General features: G+C 48.6%; 1 protein-coding gene across 1 annotated transcript in view; it reads left to right on the top strand.

The window, feature by feature from the left end:
• BAZ1B (bromodomain adjacent to zinc finger domain 1B) overlaps positions 1-25,977 on the top strand; it is a 37,871-nt gene extending 11,894 nt beyond the window's left edge. The window contains exons 5-19 of the mRNA XM_056865070.1: positions 1,126-1,247; positions 1,523-1,720; positions 3,838-5,500; positions 7,041-7,179; positions 7,538-7,689; positions 8,768-8,879; positions 10,138-10,236; positions 11,932-12,106; positions 13,404-13,589; positions 15,707-15,854; positions 17,855-18,002; positions 18,649-18,770; positions 22,479-22,633; positions 24,472-24,575; positions 25,608-25,977. Coding sequence (XP_056721048.1) covers positions 1,126-1,247; positions 1,523-1,720; positions 3,838-5,500; positions 7,041-7,179; positions 7,538-7,689; positions 8,768-8,879; positions 10,138-10,236; positions 11,932-12,106; positions 13,404-13,589; positions 15,707-15,854; positions 17,855-18,002; positions 18,649-18,770; positions 22,479-22,633; positions 24,472-24,575; positions 25,608-25,977 — 3,893 coding nt within the window. The remainder of the gene's footprint in view (positions 1-1,125; positions 1,248-1,522; positions 1,721-3,837; positions 5,501-7,040; positions 7,180-7,537; positions 7,690-8,767; positions 8,880-10,137; positions 10,237-11,931; positions 12,107-13,403; positions 13,590-15,706; positions 15,855-17,854; positions 18,003-18,648; positions 18,771-22,478; positions 22,634-24,471; positions 24,576-25,607) is intronic.
• The last annotated feature ends 894 nt before the right edge of the window (positions 25,978-26,871 follow it).

Here is a 26,871-nt window from a genome sequence, read left to right as displayed (position 1 = left end):
ATGGCATAGTGTGTTACCAACTGTTTTCATGGTGACTATGGTCCCAGCTGCATAGTGTGTTAACAACTGTTTTCATGGTGACTATGGTCCCAGCTGCCCTGAGATCATTGACAAGTTCTCCCCGTGTAGTTCTGGGCTGCTTCATCACCGTTCTCATGATCATTGCAACTCCACGAGATGAGATCTTGCATGGAGCCCCAGACCAAGGGAGGTTGACAGTTAGGGTTAGGGTTGTCACCTTCTCACCAAGCTGCTTGGCAATAGTCTTGTAGCCCAGTCCAGCCTTGTGCAGGTCTACAATCTTGTCCCTGACATCCTTGGACAGCTCTTTGGTCTTTGTCATGGTGGCTAGTTTGGAATCTGATGGATTGATTGTTTCTGTCGACAGCAGAACCCTAACCCAAATCTGGCTGGTTGATAGGGGATCAAATATTTATTTCACTCATTATAATGCACATCAATCTCTGACTCTTGTCTTCTGGGTTTCTGGGGTTTTTCCTGTTGTTATTCTGTCTCTCACAGCTACAATAAACCTACCATTAAAATTATGGACTGGTCATTTCTTCGTCAGAGGGCAAACGGGAAAATTTAGCAGGGGATCAAATACTTTTTTCCCTCACTGTACTTAGACAGCAGTGTTACAGGAACAAAACATATGGAGCTTGTGTTGGGAGTCTTTTACAGTAGAGCAAGGAAATGGAGTATTTCTCTTAGAAGGCACTGTCGTTGCTGAGACGGACTTGTAAGTTTGTGGCTGTGAACATCTCATTGGCCAGTCTGTCCCTGTCAGTTCTTGTTTCTTGCTGACTAAATGACAGCAGTCTATTGATTGAACATGCTTCTGAAATATGCAAGCAGCCGTATACCTCACTCACCAATGGCACTTGAGCAGGCTGCTAAACCGTACTAACTCTTTTTGCTGAAATAATTGTGAGGTCCTTGCCTAAGCTCCCCTTTGGAAACTCTTGAGTAGACAGACAAGACTGCAGATCCCTCCGGTATTAAAGTGAGCCTCTGTCCATTTCTGGGTGATCTGTGCTTCTGTTAATGCTTCTCAGACATTTGTTAATCCCAGATCCGTTGCAGTGCTGCATCGCTAACTCTGTTCCTTTTGCTATTGGTTAGGTGACCGTGCACGCAGGTCTCCGCGGAAACTGCCTACATCTCTGAAGAAGGAAGAGAAGAAATGGGTCCCTCCAAAGTTCTTGCCTCACAAATACGATGTCAAGCTGCAAAATGAAGACAAGGTGAGGGAGTTGTTCAGATGGTCTCCTGTGCAGTTTGGGTGGAGAATTAAGGAGGCTTACTGAGTTGGCAAGGAGTGTTCAAAGCAGCTCGTGTTAATGATAATGCTGCCTAAGCCTGTGATGCTGCTCCTGGGCCAAGGAGTGCTTAAAAGTAACTGTGTCTATTTTAAACAGCAGACCTAAGGCCAGCGGCTGGCTAAAAGCACCCTGCCTTGCTTGGGAGCTTCTGGCTCAAGAACAGGTGCCTAAAGACTTCCTTTCTTTGTCCTCCCAAGATCATCAGCAATGTGCCAGTGGACAGTTTAATTCGTACTGAGCGGCCACCAAACAAGGAGATCCTGCGTTATTTCATCCGCCATAATGCACTTCGGGCTGGGATGGGCGAGAATGCCCCCTGGGTGGTTGAGGATGGATTGGTGAAGAAATACTCCCTTCCCAGCAAGTTTAGTGACTTCTTGCTTGACCCACATAAGGTAAGAACTGTATGGGTTGTAAGAGTGGAGCAGTGATGAATCTTGGTCCTCTGCTGAGTGGGATCTGACACCAGGATTTTTTCATACCTTTACCTTTCTGAAAAGCCGGTCCTTGAAGATCCCTAAAAGCCCGTGGTGTGTCTGGCATATGGCTGAATGTTGAGCCTTCATGATGTTCCACACTGTTGGTCTCCACTAAAGAGGCCAGGGTGGCCTGCTTGAGTCTGTGGCAGTACAAACTCTATGCAGAATTACTTATTGATTTCCATGTTCTCCACATGGGTTGCACTGCAGGTGTCCTTTACTTTTCTGTAGTTCTTTTCAGCCTAGCAGGAGAGATTCCTTCAGAGGCAGGGAAGGTCCAGCAATTCCCCCTGTGCAGCTGAAATATTGCTCCATTGTCATGTCCCTCAACTTTTCTTCTGAGATCTGCCTGCTGGCTCACATTGTCATGCCTTGTTGCTGTGAGGCCAAAATATTGCCATAGCTTCCCTATGTAGAAACGCATGAGGATATTTGTCAAAAAACCTGTTTCTTAAAATGTTTACTCACGGCCATGAGTAATGGTGCTACGTTCGGCCCTGACCTTGGTAGCCCAAGCTAGCCTGATCTCGTCAGATCTGGGAAGCTGAGCAGGGTCGGCCCTGGTCAGTATTTGGATGGAAGACCACCAAGGAATACCAGGGTCGCTCCGCAGAGGCAGGCAACGGCAACCCACCCCTGAATGTTTCTTGCCTTGAAAACCCCACAGGTTTGGCATTTTAAAAAATGGTCGACTGGCTCTGCAGTGGAGTTCTTAACTCTGATTCTGCTGTAGAGTCTTTAAAATGCCAGCTTCATAGTAGGAAGCAGGGTTGCAAACTAGGCACATGCCGTGCTGCAAGCGGGGACTGTGTTTGAAGTAATGCCCTTTGTTTGGGTGATTTGCATGAACCAACACAGGACCGCATAGATGGGGCTGATCCATTCAAGTAGCTATGGGCAGGATGCCTTGAAAATGGCCTGGAGACCCCTCCACCTTGCAATGTGCTTGAAAATACCTGAAAGTAGTGCTGTTTACACAAATTGTATACAATAATACCAAGTAAATAACAAAAAAAAATACAGCTGATCTAGCTCCAAAATACACAAATAGTATGACTAACAAAACAAAAACTAAGTTCAGGAATCCAGGTCTTCCTTAACATACAATTTTCTTAAACAATCCAATTCAAGGTAAATCGAAGGTAACAATCACAATTGGATCACCGATAAGAATCAACATCAATCAGTCAGACGGAGTTTCCGGATATAATTTCATCTGTTTACGCAGCAAGCTTCATCACTCAATGATTGTTCAATTTGCTTATTATTAAAACTTTAAAGTATCGTCATAGGGGATCGTTTATGCCTATGGCGATACTTTAAAGTTTTACTAATAAATTGGACAGTCATTGACTGATGAAGCTTGCTGCATAAACGGATGAAATTATATCCGGAATCTCTGACTGATTGATCTTGATTCTTACCGGTGATCCAGTTGTGATTGTTACCTGCTATTTACCTGCTATTGGAACACGGACTTGCAGCTGAATTGGATTAAAAAGAAAATTGTATGTTAAGGAAGACCTGGTTTCCTGGACTTAGCTTTTGTTTTGTTAGTTGTACAATTTGTGTTAGTTGTACAATTTGTGTATCTTGGAGCTAGAGAAGCTTTATTTTTGTTGTTATTTACTTGGTACTATTGTATGCAGTTTGTGTAAATAAGATTAATTTTTGTTACATAGCCAGCGTGCTGTATTTGTCATTTGGATGAGATCATACTACAGTATAGGGTTTACCTTTGAGATAGTGTTGAAAGAAGTGCTAGGCAGTCCATGCTTTGGGGGTGTTGTGGAAACAGTTTCAAGTGGCCTCTGATATTTATTTCATTCTCCCCCCCCCCAATAGAATCAGCATTGTTGACAGATGGCCCTCTAGCCTCTACTTAAAACCTCCAGGGTTTTCTAGCAACTCCCAAAAGTATTGGTTTTGCTAATTTCCCCAAGACGAATACCAATTTTGAAAAAAGTTCTCGTCTGCTTTTCCTTTTCCCACAAAATGCAAGTGTTTACCTCATTCCTCTTTTTCAATTCCAGTACCTAACTCTCAATCCTTCAACTAAGAGGAAGAGCTCTGCGTCAGGTGATCATAAGCCTTCCAAAAAACCCAAACCAGATAGTTCATCTCCAGGCCAGGGGTTGAACCCTTTGCTGTGGTGCAGTGTGCACTTGAAGAAGACTCACCTGGGCTCCCCGCTGAAAGTCAAGAACTCCAAACCCCCCAGATCCCCTGAAGAGGAGTTAGAGGAGATGATGCAGATGATGTCATCTGGTAACTTCAGCAGGAAGCGGCTGGGGAAATCCTTGGACCCAAAGCAGAGAAACAAAAAGCTCTTGAACGGGCAGAAGTCTTCAGGGAAGTCCAGATCCCCCAAGAAGGACCCCAAGATGAAAATGAAGCAGATGACATTGCTGGACATGACAAAGGGCACCCCCAAGGTATCAAGAGGACCGAGGAGTTCGGCGGGGACTCCCAGGTCCTCCAATAAACCCCCAAAGCACCTCCCACCTGCAGCGCTCCACCTCATTGCCTACTACAAGGAGAACAAAGACCGTGAGGACAAGAAAAGTGCCCTTTCCTGCATCATTTCCAAGACCGCCCGGCTGCTCTCTAGCGAGGATCGTGCCCGACTTCCTGAGGAGCTACGGGGTATCGTGCAAAAGCGCTACGAACTGCTGGAGCACAGGAAAAGGTGGGCCTCCATGACCGAGGAACAGCGGAAGGAGTACATGAAGAAGAAGCGAGAGAAGCTGAAGGAGAAGCTGAAGGAGCGCGCCAAAGAGCGGCGGGAGAAGGAGATGATGGAGAAGCTGGAGAAGCAGAAGCGATACGAAGACCAGGATATCAAAGGGAAGAACCTGCCTACCTTCAAACTGGTGGATACTCCAGAAGGTCTCCCCAATACCCTCTTTGGGGATGTGGCCATGGTTGTGGAGTTCCTCAGCTGCTATTCGGGGCTCCTGCTGCCGGACGCTCAGTACCCCATTACTGCAGTCTCTCTCATGGAAGCGCTTTGTGCAGAGAGGGGGGGATTTCTGTACTTGAACAGAATTCTGGTCATTCTGTTGCAGACCCTTCTTCAAGATGAGATTGCAGAAGACTATCGTGAGTTGGGGATGAAGCTGTCAGAGATCCCCCTGACTTTGCATTCGGTTTCCGAGCTGGTCCGCCTTTGTCTGCGGAAGTCAGATGTGCAGGAGGAAAGCGTTGCGTCAGAGCTCGCGGAGGAGAACAAAGACCTAGCAGCCTTTGAGGACAACGAAGTACAGGATGAATTCTTGGAAAAACTGGAGACTTTGGAATTTTTCGACCTCACCTCTGAGGAGAAGCTGCAGATCCTGGCGGCGCTGTGTCACCGGATTCTGATGACCTACTCCGTGCAGGATCATGTGGAAGCAAAGCAGCAGATGTCGGCCGAGCTGTGGAAAGAGCGGCTGGCGATACTGAAAGAGGAGAACGACAAGAAGAGGGCAGAAAAGCAGAAGCGGAAAGAGATGGTGGCCAAGAATAAGGAGAACGGCAAGGAGGAGAACGGCCTGGGCAAGGGGGAGAAGAAGAAAGTGGAGGTGGACAAAGCAGTCAAGGTGGAGCAGCGGGTGGAGATGGAAGCCGAGGACATGATCAGCGCTGTCAAGAGCAGGAGGCTGATGGCCATCCAGGCCAAGAAGGAGAAGGAGCAGCAGGAGATTGAGATGAGAGGTAGTTAAGAGGGCTGAGTAAAATCCCAGAAGAAAGAGGGTTGCCAGCTGGGGCGCAATCTCCATTACTGCCAGGCCTAGATTCTCAAGCTCTGCAGTGCCCTAGAGCAGTGGTTCCCAAAGTGGGCAGTATTACCCCGGAGGGAGGATTACCTAGGGGGGCACTAAGAGGCAAGGGAGCAGCAGGGGGGCACTAGAGGTGGGCCTCTTCAACTGTGTTGTTGGGTAGGGGACGCTGGGGTTGAGTTTGTGGAACCAAGGGGGACGTGGCCCAAAATGTTTGGGAACCACTGCCCTAGAGGAATGTGGGGAGGGATAGAATTTGTCACAGCAGCAATTGCTCTGAGAGGAACCTTAGTACTACTTTGGCACAGGAATGGGCAGCTGTGAGCTGCATAACCAGGAGTTCCCCTTAAGTGTAGAAGCCCTTCTGGCAGGGAACACTGCACTGTCACTAGTTTGGATACTGTTGGTGGTGTCGTATCGCTTGTCAACCTGTTTTGATTTTTCAGGATGGCCTAATTCAGGGGTGTCGAACTCATTTGTTACGAGGGGAGGGGCTGTGGCTCAGTGGTTGAGCATCTACTTGGCATGCAGAAGGTCCCAGGTTCAGTCCCCGGCATCTCCAGTTAAAGGGACTAGGCGAGTAGGTGATGTGAAAGACCCCTGCCTGAGACCCTGGAGAGCCGCTGCCGGTCTGAGTGGACAATACTGACTTTGATGGGCCAAGGGTCTGAGTCAGTATAAGGCAGCTTCATGTGTGTACAAGGGCCAAATATGGCATAAATGTCACTTGGTTGGGCCAGGCAATGCCTCGCCAGCCCAGATTGGGACTGGGGTGGGTGGCTGCCTCAGCTTTGCTCGTGAGCCGGATGAGAGCTCTCAAGGGGTTGGATTCAGCCCGCAGGCCTTATGTTTGACACCCCTGGCCTAATAGCCTATCCCCACTCTACCCATGAGTAAGCATTGAAAAGGTGAGGAAATATCTATTCTGTATTGATTTGCACAGGAGTGCAGATGTGCATAAAGGAAGTAACCAGTCTAAGGCAGCTTCACACATGTTGGTACATTGCTTGCTGGCTGGCAGGTGAATGTGTGAATAGGTTCAATTTAAAATAATAGTTTGAACAAAACTCGGATTTCTTTTGTGTCCAGCGACAGCTCATTTTTTTTACACATGTGGATCAAGCATGTGTGAACCAGCCCGAACTTATGTGGTCAGCATTGACCTCTGAAGTTAATGTGGGTGTTGCATTGCTTTTTGTGATTTCATTGTATTGTTTTTATCTTGCAAGCTGCCTCTAGCAGGGCTCTGGAGAGGCAGCGTATGAACTTTTAAGGTGGCTCACAAAATAAAAACACAATAAAAACCATAAAAATACTAATATAAAAACTAGCCACAAAAATATTAATCAGCCTTAAATGAGAGCGAATCCTGCTGCGAGGTAGCCTGTCAGATAACTGTGAGCTTTAAGCTACAAGAGTTCAGATCTTAACCTACAGGAAGGGGCAGCTAACAGGTTTTTTCCCCTCCCCATCAGTAAAACTCGAAAAAGAAGCAGAAGAAGAGAGAATCCGCAAGCATAAAGCCGCAGCCGAGAAGGCCTTTCAGGATGGCATTGCCAAAGCAAAGCTGGTCATGCGCAGGACACCGATAGGCACAGACCGTAACCACAACAGGTACAAAAGAGGGGGAGCGGCCGTGAGCATTGTGGCTGATAGGACCTGCTATCTGGCTATACCTGAGGGGCACTGTCTTTTGCAGGACTGCTTTGGCTATTGGATTTCCCGCTGATCTAGAGTAGCAACAAGGTGGCTTGACCTATCTGTACAGTGCAGTCCTAAAGAGAGTTACTCCAGTCTTAAGCCCATTCATTTCAGTGGTGTTAGACTGGATAAACTCTCCTGAGGATCGCACTGGTAGCCACCTTCCTCTTTCCCCAAGGATTGTCATCATGGCACCCTGGCATTTGTTGGGGTGGGGGATGGAGTGGGATTGCTTTTAGCTTCTCTCATACCTGATATGTGGTCTCTCTAGGTACTGGCTCTTCTCTGATGAGGTTCCTGGTTTATTCATAGAGAAAGGTTGGGTACACGATGGTATAGACTATAGTTTCACACCTCCTCCCTCTGTGGAGGAGGAAGAAGAAGAGGGGGATGAGGAGGAGGAAGATGATGATTACCAGCAAGGTAAGTTTGAGCATGTTTCTTGTCGTTTTGGTTAAGTAGCTGAGAATCAGCATTGATGCTTATTGAACAGTTACCATCTGTTCGTCCACCAATATCATATAGAAGTGTAGTTAGGGCGTCATCTTATACTGTATAGTATTAGCTGGATTAGGTTTATGGTTTTAAGTTATAAGTTTTAAAAATTGTACTTACATATTTATGGATTTTATACTGTAAGCCACCCTGAGCCTGGTTAGCTTGGAAAGGTTGGGGCATGAATCTAAATAAATAAAATTGTATTGTGAATGCCAGTTAATAACATCTCTTAGCAACAAAAAATAAAGTGGAACTTTAAACTCAAAATTAACTGCCCAGGGATAAGTTCTGTGGAAGTCTGATAGAGTCAGTGTCCTGTGAAGTTAGGGATTTTTGCTGCCTTTCCAAAGTGCATGGCATTTGACCGTAGCCTGCATGTTACGTTTTGCCTTATCCAAGTTAGCATTATAGGGAGATCATATTTCAGCATTTGACAAGTTTCCTCTGAGTAAATCTTTACTGATTCTGTGGCAGCTCAGGAACAACTTTCTAACCATTAGAGCGGTTCCTCAGTGGAACAGGCTTCCTCGGGAGGTCATAAGCGCTCCTTCCCTCAAGGTTTTTAAGCAGAGGCTAGATGGCCATCTGTCAGCAATGCTGATTCTATGATCTTAGGCAGATGATGAGAGGGCACCTTGGCCATCTTCTGGGCCTGGAGTAGGGGTCACTGGGTGTGTGTGGGCGGAGGTAGTTTTTAATTTCCTTCATATGTTCAGGGGGTTGGACTAGATGACCCTGGTGGTCCCTTCCAACTATGATTCTAATGATGTCAGGCTCTGCTCCAAAGCTGTGGCCTGCGTCTGCCGTGAAATAGTGCATCTGACTCTCCTCTTTCTTTGGAAGATGGGCTCAAACTCTGTGGCAGACCCTAGGCCTGCTAATGACAGACTGCCTTGAATTTTCCAGGCCACTATAGCTAGGTCTTGACTCTGAAATGGTAAATGGATAGTAGAGGCTCGGTGGGTGGGGCTGCCTCTTAGCTTTTTGTGTTTGGTGTTTACAGATATGCAGGAGTCCCCGGTGGAAGGTAGTGTGCTGAATGTTCCGCAGGGTACCTTTCATGTCCCGGAAGTTCCTGTTGAGACCACCATCCCCAAACAAGGACAGAATCTATGGTAAGCTCCTGTTGGCGAGAATGCTTGCCACAGTGATCTCGAATTGGTGGCACTTGTCTTTGAGACATTAACCCTTGATGTCTGGGCATGGTATGAAAAACATATAAGCGGGGAAGGTGTTTGAATTTCTTCCTGGGAGTAATATTAGAAAGCTCTCTTGCACACATGCTTAGAAACAGGCCTGAAGAACAGCCACCTAGGTTTGGGAAATGCTTTGTTTTGGTGTATGCTACTTGTTGGCCTTTTTTCGGGGGGATGGTAATGGAACCATCCCTCTTTGCTTTTGGAATCACCTTCCACCTGCCTTCAGAAACAGTTCTTAGCTGTCGAAATGGCAAATGCCCCGTTCTGCTGATGTTGTCTGTTGCGTGTTTCCCCCCCATCGTCCTCTGCACTCCATACTGTTACATCGGTGGCTTAGAGTGGGGATAACCTTTTCAGGATGCTGTCACCAGTAGCGTCTTGGGAGCTTTACTGATCCCTTCCATTATGCCCCCTGTCTCTCATCCTTCATCTGATGAAATTGGCAAACTGGTGCCACAGATACTCTTTATGGAGGTGTTAATTTTTGTGTGCGTGCCTGTGACTATTAATAGAAAAATGTGGGCTGTTTGATCTCTCGCTTGGTTTGTTTTGATTTATTTACTGCTAAGCTATGAACTGTTGATACTTCCTAGAGACGTTTAATCATGTTCTGAGTGAATTGCTTTATCTAGCTGACCTCTTGTACTCTGATTAAATGTAAGGTTTTTTAAAAAATGCCTAGAGTTCTGTAGAATGTGCAACCTTTCCCCTGAAGCGCATAAGTCAGTCTCTCTTCAGCTGTATTCTTTTCCCTCCATCAGAGCTGTTCCACTTTTAGGTTGCAGCGCTCGCATGCCTCTCCACCAGCAGGGGGAAGGTTCCGCGATACAGAAGAAGTCATGCTCTAGCTGTTGGCTCTAGAACAATGACTTAGAATTCTAGCCCCCCCCCCAAGACTTAACAATTTGGATGGTTTTTAAGTGTGCCTAAACAAAAGAGCAATTGAGCACACTGCAAATTTGTAGGGAGTGCTAGGTGTGAGCTACATGCTGAGACATAAGGTGATAGTTCTGCAATATTTTGCTTGCACATGTCTATGATGTGGGATTTTGAAACCAGCTCTCACCTGGTAGAGCTAAGACTTGTCATGGCTGCCTGTAGCCTGGTTCTAATGCCTGCTTGCTTCTGAGTGGATTTTTATTACTTCTGACACTGGCATTGATCTCATCCCCAGGTTTCTGTGCGACACCCAGAAAGAACTAGATGAGCTCCTTGATTGCTTACACCTGCAGGGTATCAGAGAGAGCCAGTTGAAAGAAAGGCTGCAGAAAAGGTGGGGATACTGTATGCTTCTTGTATAGTCCATTGTAGGAGGCACCCACATTGAGCTTTCCTTAACATTTAAGAGGGATGGGCTTCTAGAATGACATGATACTTGCATACACTCTTTGCTGGGGTGGGAAGAGCTTTTTTCTAGGTGGTCAGGCATATTTGTGTGTCTTGTCAAGATAGGGAACATTTCTGGACATTTTAGAGCCATGGAGAAAAAACATTTCCCCCTGTTTCTCAGGGAAAAAACCACAAATTGGGAAGGGGGAATTGAAATGTATGCAATACATCCCTGTTAAACTTATTTTATTTTACTTCTACGATGTAATTTTCATCATTGATTATTTAGCACGTTAAATTGTATTAACCAAAATAGTTAAAGGTAAAGGCCCCGTGCAAGCACCGAGTCATTACTGACCCATGGGGTGACATAACATCCCGATGTTTACTAGGCAGACTTTGTTTATGGGGTGGTTTGCCAGTGCCTTCCCCAGTCATCTTCCCTTTACCCCCAGCAAGCTGCGTACTCATTTTACCGACCTCGGAAGAATGGGAGGCTGAGTCAACCTTGAGCCGGCTACCTGAAACCAACTTCCGTTGGGATCGAACTCAGGTCGTGAGTAGAGCTTGGTCTGCAGTACTGCAGCTTACCACTCTGCGCCACGGGGCTCCTTAACCAAAATAGTTATGGAATTTAAAATCATAAATGCCGTAGTTTTCTGCAGTGAAAACTGAATATGCCCAGTACTAGAGCGAGAGCTGCACTTTAAACTACATTGTGATAACATGGATATCAATCTTTGTCATCTGAGAAGTAGTAAAAAAACAAAAGCTGAAATTTGAAACCAAATTTTATAGTAGAGAAGAGTATTATTTGGACAGAAACAATTTCCTACAGTCACAGTAGGTAGAACTAGCATCATATCTGAATATCAGATTTACTTTTATAATGTTGAAAACATTGAACTTTCTAATAAATTTTCATACATTATAGCATATTGTTGCCAGAATTATTCACATTTGAACCAAGATATTCTTGGAAATATGTATATGTCCACCATATACATAGGAATTATCAATTTTGGAAGAATGTCCTTGGCAAAACACAGGAAAAACCTTGTGTCATTTTCTCCCACACCCAATTTTTTCCATTTTTTTCTGGCTCTTTATATTCCTAGTTCTGTCTGTATGGCTTTGCCAATACTACTTCAGTGTACATTTTGGATGAGAAAATGATTTATAAGTGATCTGATATTTGACACCTTGACCAAATGTTTGTGGATGGGGTAAGATTACTGACAGCCTTGCAATTTACCAGCCCCCCCCCAACCATTCTTCTTATGAACATATTTTTTTTTAAAAAAAAGACCTTAAATATTTATTTATTTGTTTGTCACACTTATAACCTGCTCTTCCCCAGCAAGCTGGGCTCAGAGTGGTTCTGGATACTTCTGGATATTACCACTGGAAAAACATCTAGAATTTCAAAGTCCGGACAACCGTTAATGCCGTCCAGTGTTGAACTCACTCCTCTAATGTGGAATGATCCCTTCGGCTCGATAATTGCCAGCTATAAAAATATGAGTTCAGATCCATATTCTGAAAGGTTGCCTAGCAAATTGCAGCTCTTTGGGTCTCATGAACCAAGAGCATCATTGAGAAACAATCAGGATCTTTGGTCTGTCTCATCCTCTCTCAGGTATCAAGACATCACGCATTCCATGCACTTGGCTCGGAAGCAGAACCTTGGCCTGAAGTCCTGCGACGGCAGCCAGGAATTGCTGAATTTCCTGCGCAGCGACATCATCGAGGTTGCGACACGGCTGCAGAAGGGGGGCCTGGGATACGTCAGTGAGGCAGAGTTCGAAGCCAGGGTAAAAACACACAAGCAGTGGATGATGATGATGCAAACATTCACTCACATATGTCTCCTTGGTCATTCATGCCTTTGGAGGGGGGGAGCATGGTGTGGCATTGGGGAAAGATATTTCTCTGGCAGAGCCAGTGTGGTGTATTGGTTAGTGTGTTGGACTAGGACCTGGGAGACCCCCGGTTCGAATGCCCACTCTGCCACGGAAGCTTGCTGAGTAACCTTGGGTCAGTCCCACACGCTCACCATAACCTACCTCACAGAGGAAGAAGAAGAGTTGATTTTTATACCCTGCTTTTTCTCTACTGTAAGGAATCTCAAAGCGGCTTACAATCACCTTTCCTTCCCCTCCCCACAACAGACGCCTTGTAAGGTAGGTTGGGTGGAGAGAGTTCCGAGAGAACTGTGACTAGCTTAAGGTCACCCAGCAGCAGGCTCTTCTCCAGAGCAGAGTCCACCACTCTTAACCACTATGCCACGATGGCGTGAGGATAAAATAGAGGAGGGCGTTAATGATGTAAGTTGTTTTATGTCCCCATTGGGGAGGAAAGCAGGGTATAAATGCAGTAAATAGATAAAACCTCTGCTGGTCAGACAGTACTGAAGTATGTGGACCAGTGGCTTGACTCTGTAAGGCAGCTTCATGTGTTCTCTACCCTTTTCAGCTGTGAAGTGAAAGCAGCTGCACTAATTATTGCCCTGAGGAGTTGGGGCAGGGGAAGTGTTGCTTGGACTGTGCCTTGGATCCCCAATGCCACTGACACCTTGGTGTGTGCTGCTTCCCCGCTGGTTTCCAGCAATTCCTTTTACTAGCATTATTCCTGGTGTTTAAAGACGGGAGCTCCTAACATCTGTCTGATCAAGTTGTTGAGTCCTGAAGGCTCTTGCCACACTGTCTTGCGGACACAAAAGCTCTGGGCCCAGGGGCTTCTGGTGGCAAATGGGGGGGAAACCCCTCAGAGCTGCAGCATGCTCCAGGGAGTTTCTGGCAGTTGGAGCAGATGTGCAGGAACAGCTGCTGGCCATGGGATAGAGAGCATTAACAGCAGAAACCCTGATGAGCCTCAGTAGGTGCTTACTGAGCCAATGGAGAGCTTGGATTTATGTAGCCCTCGTCTTTAATAATTCAGGGCGTGATGTGTGGACGACCATAGCCCTTACCTTCCCAAAGAAGTAGGCAGCGTCCCTTTCTACCAGTTGCAAAATGAAATGGAGCTGTTTGTGTAGGGCCTGTTGAGCATTGTGAATCCTTCCGCATGGCGGAAACTGGAAAAAATGCATTTATGCTTTTTTTTAATCAGGTTTGCTCATTGGACAGCCTGAAGGATTTTGGGGAGTGTGTGGTCGACCTCCAGGCCAGCGTCATCAAGAAGTTCTTGCAAGGCTTCATGGCACCTAAACAGAAGAGGAGGAAGCATCAAGGAGAAGACACTGTTTCCAAGGCCGAGGAGGTTGATGAGGAGAAGAGAGTGGCTGAAGAAGCCAAGGTCTTGATCAGTAATGATAAGCTGCAACCTGGGATTTTTTTGGGGGGGGGGGTGGCACGCTTAGCTGGTATTAAGCGTCTTCTGCATCCTTGGCAGGGAGGGAGGGTGGGCAGTGGCTTGTACTGCCTGTCTGAGAGGGAGAACAGGAGGCGCTGAGGATTGCATCAAAAGTTCCCAGGTTCAATCCTCAGCGTCTCCAGTTAAAAGGATCAGGCAGTAGGTGATGTGAAAGACCTCTGCCTGAGACCCTGGAGGGCAGCTGCCAGTCCAAGTAGACAGTACTGACCTTGATGTTATATGGGGAGGGGCTGTGGCTCAGTGGTAGAGCATCTGTTTGGCATGCAGAAGGTCCCAGGTTCAATCCCCGGCATCTCTAATTAAGGGGACTAGGCAACTAGGTGATGTGAAAGACCTCTGGCTGAGACCCTAGGAAGCTACTGCCAGTCTGAGTAGACAATACTGACTTTGATGGATCAAGGGTCTGATTCAGTATAAGCCAGCGTCATGTGTGTTCATGTGTTGGGCCCTCCTGCTTGTCGTCTTCAGGCCAGTAGGGAAGAGGAGAGGCAGAGGGTGACCAAAGAGGGGGGTGTTCAGTTGCTCCACATGCTGAGCCATTAGGACCTTCCTGAGAAATTTTCCCATTTCTAAACTTCCTGGCATTCTGTGCAGGCATCTTGCTGGTGTTTAGCTGGGTCTTGTTCTTTACTTTCTGTCTTTATAAGGGAAGCTGACGGGAAGCAAATGCTTTCTTTGTAGTCTTGGGTAGCCGGATGCTTCCCCTCAATGTAGGGGAGCAAAGTCTGCCAACAGCTTCTGCAGGTTTATCTTGGCCCAAGTCTATTAAGAGCAAAGCTCCACCAGCAGCTCCTTGGAAAATTGGTACGTCTGAGGAAACACTCCGAGCATTCAGCAAAAAGCCGAGTGCCTGGTGAGCTACCACAATTTTCCACTGTCTTGGCTGTTTTTTTGCATTCAGGTACTGCACCATTGAGCCACCAGGAGGGAATTCTAGACTGGTGTGAAGGCTTGTTTTCTTAGGCGTCCCGTTTACACTGCACTTCCTCGGAGTCAGTGGGAGGGGAATGTGCAACTCTGCAGAAATCCAGGGTTTAGTTTGGCTCCTGAACTGCTGTTAACAGCAGAGTTAATCTGTTCCCTCTAAAGCTGGCCTTGCCTTGGGTGGGAGGAAGTGAATTCGACTGAGCACCATTGTTTCTCTGTTGGTACAGCAAAAGGTGCCTCTTCGGTCTCATGGGGCTGTGGCTCAATGGTACAGCATCTGCTTGGCACGCAGAAGGTCCCAGGTTCAATCCCTGGCATCTCTAGTTAAAAGGGACTAGGCAAGTAGGTGATGCTAAAGACCTCTTACCTGAGACCCCGGAGAGCCACTGCCAGTCTAAGTAGACAGTACTGACTTTGATGGACCAAGGGTCTGATTCAGTACAAGGCAGCTTAATGTGTTCACGTGTTCCACAGTACTGCTTGAACTATGAAGCAGTGTTTTCAGGAGGGATTCATACCACCACCTGGGGCCTGCAGAAAGGTTTTCTCTTCTCTCTCTCTCCTCTCGCAATTTAGATTGTGGATTTTCTGAGCAGAAAGCTGACCCCATTTGTTGAGCACTCGTGCCTAGAATTGCCAGAGCTACTTGTAGGTCATCCGCACAGCTGATCAGTGAAGCTGTTCGTGGTTGAGATGGGCCCCTTTGCCTTGGGACTGGTGTCAGCCGATTCTTGCCCAGCTGTGTAATCCAGGTTGGCTCTCCTGAGCTGCCACTAGAGGGCAGCTCGGGCCGTCCCAGGGTTTTGTGACCCGAACTTTGCCTCCCCAGCTGTCCCGACAATTAACAGAGCTAAAGTTCTGCTGTTTGTTTTCCTTGACGGACAAGCGTTTGGTATTCGGTTTAGATTTCAAAGCCAAGAATGTAGCTGTTTCAGGCTTGGCCATCCAGAGTACGTTGAGTAAGAGCTGTGAGCCTCGGAGGCTGGGCAGAGGGAAGAATTTTTTTTGCCGTCGCCTGAGCTACAGCTGTCGAAAGCCCCCAGGGGGAAGGGGTGCCGAATGCCTCCCAAGCCCTTCGGAGTCTTGGCCTAAGCCACTTGTTCTGCCCCCAGGTTGCTTCAGCTGTGGAGAAGTGGAAGATTGCGATCCGCGAGGCGCAGACCTTCTCGCGGATGCACGTGTTACTTGGCATGCTGGATGCCTGCATCAAGTGGGACATGTCAGCGGAGAATGCCCGATGCAAAGTGTGTCGAAAGAAGGGTATGTCTTGTGCGGGGCGGCGGCGGGGGTAATGGCCACTGAGGACTAGCCAGATGGGCCACCCTCAACTTTCTGAGGAAGCCTCGGCTCTAATTTGTGTGCCTGCAGGTTATCCTGAAAACGTGCAACCTTCAGTGTCACAGTTGTCCCCCAAAGACACGGCAATTGGATATTGCAGTACTATCCTCTCTCGGAGTGCGGGGCAAACAATATGCTGGCAGCAGTTCTAGCAAAAACCAAACTCAAGAATACTCTATGCTGTACTAATGCCTAAACAAAACTAGCAGCATGCAGAATAAGCAGTGCAAAAATCTATTTAAAAAAATAAATACACTATCACAATACATACTCATTCACACTGACACACAATGAATATACGACTACAACAATTGTTGAACTAGTTATATTCCTTCGTTTTTCCAGTAAGGCAAAAAAAAGTTCATAGCAATGAGGAAAAAGGGGCTTCACGAAAATGTTTTTTTGTGAAGGCCCTTTTTCCTCATTGCTACGAACGTTTTTTGCCTTACTGGAAAAACGAAGGAATATAACTAGTTCAACAATCGTTGTAATAGTATATTTATTGTGTGTCAGTGTGAAAGAGTATGTATTGTGATAGTGGCATTTGTATTTAGTTTTTTAAATAGATTTTTGCACTGCTTATTCTGTAGGCTGCTAGTTCTGTTTAAACAGCAGCAGTTCTTCAAGGTGAGCTTTTCAATGCCCCTGTCTTGCCAGGTGGGCAGTGTCTGACGTGCAGTTGGGTTTTGCTTACCTCCAGGTTAGTTTTGCACCGCCATTCCTGCAGAGGCTGTGGAGGCTTGTCTGCCTTCAGTCTTGTTAAATGTACATTTTCATAAATATTTGGGTCCCCAGAACAGTCCACAAATAACCCCTGGAGCATCTGTTTCCATCCTTTGGTTAGCTTAAGCTTTTCTCTGTGTACTTCTACTCTCTCCTGCAAGAGTTTACCATTCAAAAAGTGCAGTTCTTTGTTCTTGTAAAAAAAAAAAGAAAGAATAAAAGTAGTTCTCTGTGCCTCCTTTGGAGATAACTCTCTTGTATTTGGTATTGGGTGAGTGCAACTGACCCTGGCAATGCCCAGTTGGCTTATGGTGTAAAACAGACAGGAAAGGAACCAGAAGGGCATTGTGGTCCTGTAAAAAAGGCCCCGTAAAGAAGGTAAGATTTCGGGGTGAGGACAGCTAGATGGGCAGAGTATAAGGATGAGAAGCCTAGAAAAAAGGCAGCAATTGCCAAGTCTTCAATGTCCTTTGTTCTGCTTGAGGTGGAAACGTGCCCTGAGGTGCCGGCATCAAAATACTTTTTCCTCCGGACCTTCTCCTCAATTACTTGGGACCCAGCCAGGCTTTGATTTTTGGAGCAGGCATGATGAAGTGTTTGACAGGGCAGCTACTTCCTGTTGCAAGAGTGGAGGCCAGAGTGCTCTTTCTCCCCTCCCCTCCTGAGTTCTTCCAAAGTGGTCATAAAATCAGAGTTGGAAGGGACCACCAGGGTCATCTAGTCCAACCCCCTGCACAATACAGGAAATTCACAACTACCTCCCCCACCCCACCCCCAGTGCCCAGAAGATGGCCAAGGTGCCCTCCCTCTCATGATCTGCCTAAGGTCATAGCATTGCTGACAGATGGCCATCTAGCGTCTGCTTAAAAACCTCCAGGGAAGGAGAGATTACCACCTCCCGAGGAAGCCTGTCCCACTGAGGAACCGCTCTTAACTGTTAGAAAATTCTTCCTGATGTCTGGACGGAAACTCTTTTGATTTAATTTCAACCCGTTGGTTCTGGTCTGAGCTTCTGGGGCAACAGAAAACAACTTGGTCCTTCGCAGTTTGGAGAGATTTCTCTTTATGTTGTGACGCAGGGCACCCCTGGCCACGGCCACTCTTCCCCTGCTGGCTCAGTTTTAGTTACCTGCTTCTCGTTGTGTGTTGCCATCATTCTTTTTTTTCCCTCTCCCCCACTCCACTCTCCGCTCTTCCAGGTGAGGATGACAAGCTCATTTTGTGTGACGAGTGCAACAAAGCCTTCCATCTCTTTTGCCTGAGGCCAGCCCTCTATGAGATCCCGGAGGGCGAGTGGCAGTGCCCTGCTTGCCAGCCTTCTGTTGCCAGGCGCAGCTCCCGGGGCAGGTGAGGAGGAGGAGGATGCCTTTTTTGTTTGGGGGTCACTCTTTTGCCTGTGTCTTCCAGAGACACAGCTCTGCCTTGTGCACCATGCTTGAAAGATATGAGCATGTAAGCTGTGCTTTACGGACTTCCAGCACAAGCTGTTTTGTGGGAAGGGCGGATCCTCAGAGTGTGTGTGTGGGGGGTGGGGTGGGTGTCAAGGTGGTTGGCCATTGCCTTCTTCGGCATGGAGGGTCTCCCATCCAAGTAGTAGCCAGGGCCAACCCTGCTTAGCTTCTGAGATCTGACAAGATCAAGCTAGCCTGGGCGATCCTGGTTCAGCCCCTCCTTCTTCTAGTCTCACAATCCTTTGAAATAAGTGAAGGGAGAGTGACTGGCTAAGGTCCCCCAGTGAGCATTATGGCAGAATGACGATTTGACCCCTGGGTCTCCTCAGTGTTTGTCTGCCACTGTTAAGCCACAACTGGGCTTTTGATCACAAAGCAAGCATGTGCTTCAGAAGCAGCTCCTCACAGTCAAACATATTAGCTGTTCTCTCTCCATGCTGATGTAATGTAGAAAGGAATGGGGAAGCCTGTCTAGGAGTCTGAAATCCTGGAAGACAGGCGCACACACACTGATGCTTGACTGTTGTTGGACCTTTCTCTAGAAACTATGCGGAAGACTCAGTAGAAGAGGAGAGTGAAGCTGGTGAAGAAGAATCCGAGGTAGAAGATGACGACGAAGGAGAGGAGGAAGAAGAGGAAGATTATGAAGTTGCTGGTCTAAAACGTAAGTCCGCCGTGATAGTGAGCTACAGTCCCGCCGTATTATTGCTTAAGAGCACGAGTGGTGTGTGTTGGCACAGCCTTGGATGGAGGGGCTGCTGCTTAGTGTCCACAGCCCTTTGGTGGGTCTTTCCTTACATGGTAGCCCTGTCTCTCTGTGCGTGGCAGATACTGGATCGGGCATCGACCTGTTCTGGAAGAAGGGAAGGGGGTCTGCTTGGTGGGATGTGGTCCGCTCTGGGCTCATTGTTGTCTTCCAGCCCCTTTCTCCTCTTTCAAGTGTAGAGCCCTCCCCTTTCACATTACCTGGATGCCACCTCTGAATTGAGCTGTGGCTCAGTGGTACAGCATCTGTTTGGCATGCAAAAGGTCCCAGGTTCAATCCTCAGTATCTCCGGTTAAAGGGACTTAGGCAAGTAGGTAATGTGAAAGTCCCCTGCCTGAGACCCTGGAGAGCAGCTGCCGGTCTGAGTAGACAATACTGACTTTGATAGACCCAGGGTCTGATTCAGTAGAAGGCAGCTTCATGTGATCATGTGTTCTCTTGCCCTTGGATCACTTGGCTTTAGTAGAAAGGCTAAGTATGTTGATGCTGTACTGCTTGTCATGTGCGGGGGGTGGGAAGCTTGATCTATGGGTATAATTAATTGCAGCTTTAAAATGTACGCTGCTAACTGGGCTTTTAAAAAAATTAGAGTGCCCCCGGGGGAGAGTGCTTGAGAGTCTGGGTGAGTAGAGAATATGCCTGAAATTGTTCTTGGATAGAGGGATTTTTCTGTAAATGAGATGGCCCTGCCATGCCAGCCATTCTTGCAGACTGCCCCGTCCGTGGCTGGAATAGAAATTCTGTGACTGGCACCTACAGGCTTCTGAAAGAGCCTCCTAAATCCGCCTGCTAAGTTCACGTCTGCCAGATTGCTGCAATGCTGGAAGAGCCCAAGAGGATCAGTGATGTTTGTCATTGTTGTCAGTCTGCAAAAACAAGAAGGGGCCCATCTTCCTAACCACCTGAGGCTTGGGTATTAACTGCTGGCAGAAATCTGTTAAGAGCAACTGACAAGCAACAAAGAGAGCCGCTGGGTGGGGGTGAAAACCAAAGCGGCGTACCTGAGCATATCACTTTGCGGGAGCCCGTGTTGTCCTTCAGAGCCACTGCAGTCCTTAAACAATGAAATAAAACCCTCCCTTTCCTTCCCTTGCAACTGGGGGTTCAGTTGGTAACGCCATTCTGCAGGATCCCCATACTAAGTCTGGCAGCTGTAATTATTGCTGTTAGTCTGATCTCTCTCACTTTGTGATGCCTTCCCGTGCGGCACTTCTTTCTCTCTTCCCACCCACCTCTCCCGGGGGTATTCATCTAGACGTGCTTTGAAAACCCTTGATCGGCATTGAGCCGACTTCGGTGCTGGGACAGGCCCTGTGTGTCTCAGTGGTAGAGTGGATGCTTTATATGCAGAACCCTCCAGGTTAATTCCCTGGGAATCTGTCATCAAAGGACTTCAGGCAGCAGGTGATGGGGAAGACTCTGCTGAGACCTGGGAGAGCCCCTGCTAGTTTGGCTGAGCTTGATTGGCTGAGGGGCTGGCTTGGTAGGAGGAAGCTTCATACACGTGTAAAATGAGTTTCCTAGGTGGTGGTCATCATGGATTCTCTGGTGTGTCTCCTTTTGCTGGGCAGTTGTGGCGCTCTTCAGTTGGAGAGCATGGCTAGTTTGAATGCATAGACTCATGTTGAGTTCTCATCTCCCTTCCTCCAGGCATGTTTTATTTCTCTCACTGAAATGCTTCTTCACAAGGAAAATCAGGGGTGTGCGCTGTTCGGACATATGCCAGATTGTCTGCAGTTGTGGTTTCCTCACCTCCAAAAATGGTGTTGGGAAATGTGGCAGTGCAATGGCTCTATTGGGCTGACTGGGCATCTCCAAATACATCCTGTAATACGTCTTCCTGCTGCTTTAAGTGCTACAGCTTTCGACCCTGACTTGTTCAAGCCAGTTCTGGGTTTATTTGTTGAGTTTTGTTCCACAGAACAGTTTAAAGTCCTTATTCCTTTGCAATAGCTCTGCGCAGTGTAGCTTAGTTATTGTCCCATTTGGGGAAGACATTTGTCCAAAGACCCACAGTGAACGTGACATCAGGATTTGAATCCAGGGCCTCTTCTGTTCAAGGTCAGCACTCTATCCCACTTAACAGCATGTTGGCTCCAATCCAGAACCTGTCAGTGTTCGTGATTCTGTTTATATCTGCTCTCCAGACTGATCTGGAGCCCTTTCCAATCTCAGAAGGGAGCTTGTGCTGTAGGTATTTGTCTGCTTTTGAAGTTTGTTCAGGCTCCTTCCTGCTGGCTTGGCCGGGCCCCAAGGCCAGGAGGGGCCAGTCACTAAAAATAAGGCCTTAACCCGAGTCCCAGCTTTATGAGGCATTTGATCAGGAAAGGTCATTGTGGAGAAATCTTCCGTTTTGGTAGAGTCGCATTTAGTCCCTGTGCGCTGCTGATCCTGAGGGTTCTCGTCAAGAATGTTGGCGTGCCAGAATGTTTGGCGCATGCCGTGGTCTGGGCACGAGGAGGAGCAGTTGCGAGCCGAGGCCCTGTTACACCCACACAAGAAGTGGGGAAGTTGGTGTCTTGCTGTGCTCACAGGTGCACATGAAACAGCAGCCTGCTTTGGTGGCTTCTCTGCCATGTACTTTCTCGCTGAATGAGCCATCCTAGTTGAGTCAGGGTATGCAGACGCAAAGGAAGGCAGGGGAGCAAAAAAACGGTCCTGTAATGACTAAACGGAGGCTATTGTATTTTGGTCACATTATGAGTAGACAAGAGTCACTTGAAAGACCGTAATGCTAGGAAAAGCTGAGGGCAACAGGAAAAGAGGAAGGCCCAACAAGAGATGGATTGACTCAATAAAGGAAGCCACAGCCCTCAGTTTGCAAGATCTGAGCCAAGGCTTTCAAAGATAGGACATTTTGGAGGACTTTGATTTATAGGGTCGCCATGAGTCTGAAGTGACTTGACGGCACTTAACACACACACAAGACTGGTCTGTTGTGTGGAAAGTGTTTTGGCAATTGGCAGTCTTAATTCAAGCGAACGTGATAGCGAGAGAGATAAAGCCTGGCACAGTCTGAAATTTGAATTTTCAGTCTCACTACATGGATGTCTCACCTATGAATGTGTATAGCAAAGGCTGTAGGGCTGTCCTGAGTACCTTCAACACAGGATTTCTTCTGGGTCGAAAAAATGTGTTAGCCTGTCCGCCTTAGTCCTGGCATGCCTGGCCTTCAGCGACTCCCCTACTCAGAGGACTTTGAACAGCTGCTCCTTTGGTTAGTGAGTGACGTGGAGACCATCTTGAAGAGTCTGGGGGGGGGGTTCTCCCTCTTGCCTTCTCAGCCTCAGCCAGTGTGGTGTAGTGGTTAAGAGCGGTGGTTTGGAGCAGTGGAGTCTGATCTGGAGAACCGGGTTTGATTCCCCACTCCTCCACATGAGCGGCAGAGGCTAATCTGGTGAGCTGGATTTGGTTCCCCACTCCTCCACGAGGCCAGCTGGGTGACCTTGGGCTAGTCACACTCTCAGCCTCAGTGGGGAGGGGAAGGGAAGGCAATTGTAAGCAGGTTTGAGTCTCCTTTAAAGTGGTAGAGAAAGTCTGCATGTAAAAGCCAACTCTTCTTCCTTCAGTTATAAACTCTTATTGAATCCTTTCTTGGCCTTGCAGTGAGACCCCGGAAAGCAGCCAAGGGGAAGCAGGGTGGCACGGCGGCAGACCCTTTAAGGCGAGGCCAACATCAAAGGAAGAAGCGGGCGTTGCACGCCACCAGGGGATCCCGGCAGCGGGCCACACCTGTTGGCGAAGCAGACATTGACGAGCTGGTAAGAGCTGCAAGGCCTCGAGATGGTATTTCGGGAGTTCCAAGCAGAACAGGTGCCTCCCCTTCCCCCCCACCCCACGCAAAGAAGCTTCCTGTGTATTGTGCTGAGCTGTGTAGCACAACTATGCCAAGCATTTCTCTCTAGCAGAGCTCTGCTCTTCTCTCTCCCTGCTTCCCATCAGCCTGCAACTTGTTAAAAGCTTTTAAATAGCAGCCATATGTCTGTGGGCAAGGGGCGGGGTGTGGTGGTGGTGGGGTTGGCATGCCAGCAATGCGAAGCGCCACAAACCTTCCAAGGTAGCCTCCCTGGACACTTGTTGCCCATGTGGTCTCCTCCCCAGCATCCAGGACATAATTCAACTGGTTTGCATTTCACATGTCATCTTAAAAAATAAAGCATTCGGCCTTTGATTCAGAAATTGCCTCCCCCCCCTCATCAATCCCGGGCCGTGTCTTGGAGAGCTTGAAGGGATTAAGCAGCCTGAGTCAGAGATGGCTTCTCCCTGCCAGCCATGCTGCAGAGCTAGGGAACTCTTGGGGCAGACGTGCTAGCCGGCCTGCAAACGGGGTGGGTAGGGGGGTATATATCAAGTGATTCTTCTCTGGCCACATGTCATCCTCGATTCATGGCACTTAGGCACCTGAGGCAAATAGGATCATGCGGTCCTATTCCTCCGCCCCCCACCCATGATGGGTCAAATTGGCACTACAAAAACAAGCCACAGGGTGCTTGTATGTGCCTTTGTCTCATTGGTTGTAACATGATTATGGGCTTGATTCTGGATTGTTCCTGCTGCTTTCCCTCTCAAGCCTGAGGAGTAGAAACGCAACCTTTTTAACTAGATGAGGGATGTTAGAAAGTCTTTATATTCTTGCATTGGCCTTAGCCTCTTGTTTGGTGAGAAAGCCAGTGTGGTGCAGTGGTTAAGAGCGGTGGTTTGGAGTGGTGGATTCTGATCTGGAGAACCGGGTTTGATTCCCCGCTCCTCCACATGAGCAGCGGACGCTAATCTGGTGAATCGGGTGGGTTTCCCCACTCCTACACATGAAGCCAGCTGGGTGACCTTGGGCTAGTCGCAGCTCTCTTAGAGCTCTCTCAGCCCCACCTACGTCACAGGTGTCTGTTGGGAGGGGAAGGGAAGGTGATTGTAAGCTGGTTTGATTCTTCCTTAAGTGGGAGAGAAAGTCGGCATATAAAAACCAACTCTTCTTCCCTGATTACCAGTCTGTTGGTGCAGATGGGGATTGCTGGCCGCAGGCTCTGCTGGCCCTCTTCCAGCATGACAGCATTAGAAATGCTGCTGCCCCCATCCCTTGAACCAAGTGGGCTGCTTCTCTCTCCCGCCACGCGCCGTCTGCCGGTGGGCGTGCTGCAGCTTCCCCGTCCTGCTTGCTGTTGTTGATCCCTTGGCCGCTTTTGAAGCTCTTTGAAGAATCCTGCTGCGCCCCGGAGAGGGGCTGGGCAGCCTGCAAAGCTATGCCAGCGGCTCCTGCCCTGAAACCCAAGCTGCCGGGGGGAGGGGGGGCGTTCCTTGGCCGCCCCATCAAAGCTCCTGCGGCACTCGTTTTGTTTTACGCTGATTGCTGGGAGAGTGGCGGGCCTTGGAAGTCCTAAGCCCCACTTTGTACAATGGTATCAGATCTCCCGCCCCACCTGCTCCAGGGCAGGATGGAGGCTTCCAAAAGCCATTCCTTCCCCCCCCTTCCTGGATACACCTGCTATTCCCCATTCAGAGGCTGCACGGCTGGTGCCTGGCATGTGCTGGTCAGTGCCTCCCCAGAGGTGCGTTGGGTGTATTCTCTCCCCCCACTTCTTCTGACACAAGTTCTCCATCCCAGATGCTTCAGACTAAAAGGATGCCTCGCCGGCAGACCCTGGAAATGCAGAAGTGTGAGGAAATCCTCAACAAACTTATCAAGTATCGCTTCAGCTGGCCTTTCAGGTGAGGCTTCGAGCGACGGGGGCAGCTGCTTAGACTGACACAGGATCCCGCCCTCCTGTCCCTACCTCATGCTGCCACCTGGCTTGGAGGATACAGGGGGAGGGGTATCCTTCCAGTGTGGAGAGCCAGCGTGGTGTAGTGGTTAAGATCAGTGGTTTGGAGCGGTGGACTCTGATCTGGAGAACCGGGTTTGATTCCCCACTCCTCCACAAGAGCAGTGGATGCTAATCTGGTGAACCGGGTTGGTTTCCCCACTTTTACACATGAATCCAGCTGGGTGGCCTTGGGCTAATCACAGCTCTCTCGGCCCCACCTACCTCACAGGGTGTCCGCTGTGCGGAGGGGAAGGTGATTGTAAGCCAGTTTGATTCTTCCTTAAGTGGTTGAGGAAGTTGGCATATAAAAACCAGCTCTTCTTCTTCCTCCACCTCCTTACTACTTGTACATCTCCCCCTGTGTGTTAACAAGCTGTTGGAGGGGAGGGGCTGCTCCTTGAGACCACGCTTCCTCTTAGGAGGGTAAAAGCTGTCTTAAGATGGCATGAAATTTATTCTGGGTTAGTGATGCACATCGGATGCCCCTGGTCCTGCCCTCCACTGGCCAACTTTGGGTCGTGTTGCCAATTCTCTGTGTTAAAAGAAACAAAAACTGCAGGTGACCACAAAGTGAATTTCCTTTGGCAAAATCTGATATTCTCTGCTTCTCCCCGTGACCAACCCTTCTCTAGTCACTTCTAGCCCAAGGCTGTGCGTGATTCAGTCAGTAAATGTTGAGGTGCCCACCAGCACATGGCTGACTTCCCAATTTCCTGGGTAGAAGACGCCACCAGAAGATTATTTGCTGGCCCTGTGCTTCTGAGGCCTGTCTGTGGCTCATTGCTGGCTTAATACTGCTTGCCAGTTTGGTGCTGGGGGTGGGGGGGGGGAACATGTGCCAGCTCTAAATCTGTACGGGAAGGACAGAAGGCTGGCACTTTGGCCAACATGGGCAAATGCCCCAGCAGCCTACTAACAAAGTGCCATTGCTTGACAGGGAGCCAGTGACCACAGAAGAAGCAGAAGATTATTTTGACATCATCAGCAGCCCCATGGACTTCCAGACCATGCAAAGCAAATGCTTGTGCGGCAGCTACCGGTCAGTACAAGAGTTCCTTTCTGACATCAAGCAGGTCTTCACCAACGCCGAAGAGTACAACCAGAACGGCAGCCACATCCTCTCCTGCCTGGAGAAGACGGAACAGTGCTTGATAGACATGTTGCACAAACTCCTGCCCGGCCACATGTACTCTCGCCGAAAACGCAAGCGGCCCTCGGCCCAGCCCAGCCCGGGACTGGAGGAAGCGGAAGGGTACAGCGAGCCTGAGGCGACGGAATACTCACGGGGGCGGAAGAGGAAGAAATGAAGGGCCGAGTGACGGGACACGCAGTTGGAGCAGGCCTACCTGGGCTGCAGCAGGATCAGCTGTCCCAAGGGAGGAGGCAGGTGGGGGAGCTGTCCAGCCTCAGCCTGGCCCCCTTTTCCCCCTTCCCTCTCAGCTCGCTCTAGCTCTTTACCTTTTCCACAACTTCCTGAAGCCCTCAAGGTAAAGGGGCGGCTTTGTTCTTCCTCAACCGCGCACACGTTTGTAGCAGATTATGAGAGGGGGCTGCGGGCAGGCTGGGCCAGCTCTGGTCTGTGAGAAGATGAGGGTGCCCTGGGCAACAGAGCTGCCTCCGTCCTTCCCGCCCCTCTCCTGCTCCTTGCAGTGGGGGGGGGGGTAGGAGCGGGCTGCGCAGTGGTCTGACTTGATAGCCCCACCCGCCCGCCCACCCTCAGTGAGGAAGCCGCCTCCTTCAACGGGCAAGCACTTACCTGTCTAGGGCAATCACCTTTCACCAGCATCATGTTACAGACCAGCATTTGCAGGTGCTTGTCTATCTCTTGGATATCGGGGGGGGGGGGAATCTGTTCCTTCCTTCTCCCACCCCCTCCTACTGGCCCAGGCATACCTGTGAGGAGTGTGGCACATCCCCCGCGGCATTCGGGGGGGAAGACAAAACTGGTCCTCTGTAACTTTATAACCCCTTTTTTGTAGTTAAGGAAAGACTCTTGTTTTGGGCAGTGACCTTGTACAAATGCCTTGTAAGATACAGTCGTCTTGGCTTTGACATGTACTGTACAGTTTATATGAGGATGTTTGCTTTATATCTGCCCCCTCTCTAAACCACTTTTCCCCTCTTAGAGTAGCTGGAGTTGACCCAGGGAAGCCATCGGCTTTGTACACTTTGTAGACTTGCTCGCGCCTCCTTTTCTAGTA

Source organism: Euleptes europaea, chromosome 19 (genome assembly GCF_029931775.1).
Source record: "Euleptes europaea isolate rEulEur1 chromosome 19, rEulEur1.hap1, whole genome shotgun sequence".
NCBI lineage: Eukaryota > Metazoa > Chordata > Lepidosauria > Squamata > Sphaerodactylidae > Euleptes > Euleptes europaea.
Note: the sequence above shows the minus strand (reverse complement) of the source record. Positions and strands in the feature narration are given on the sequence as shown.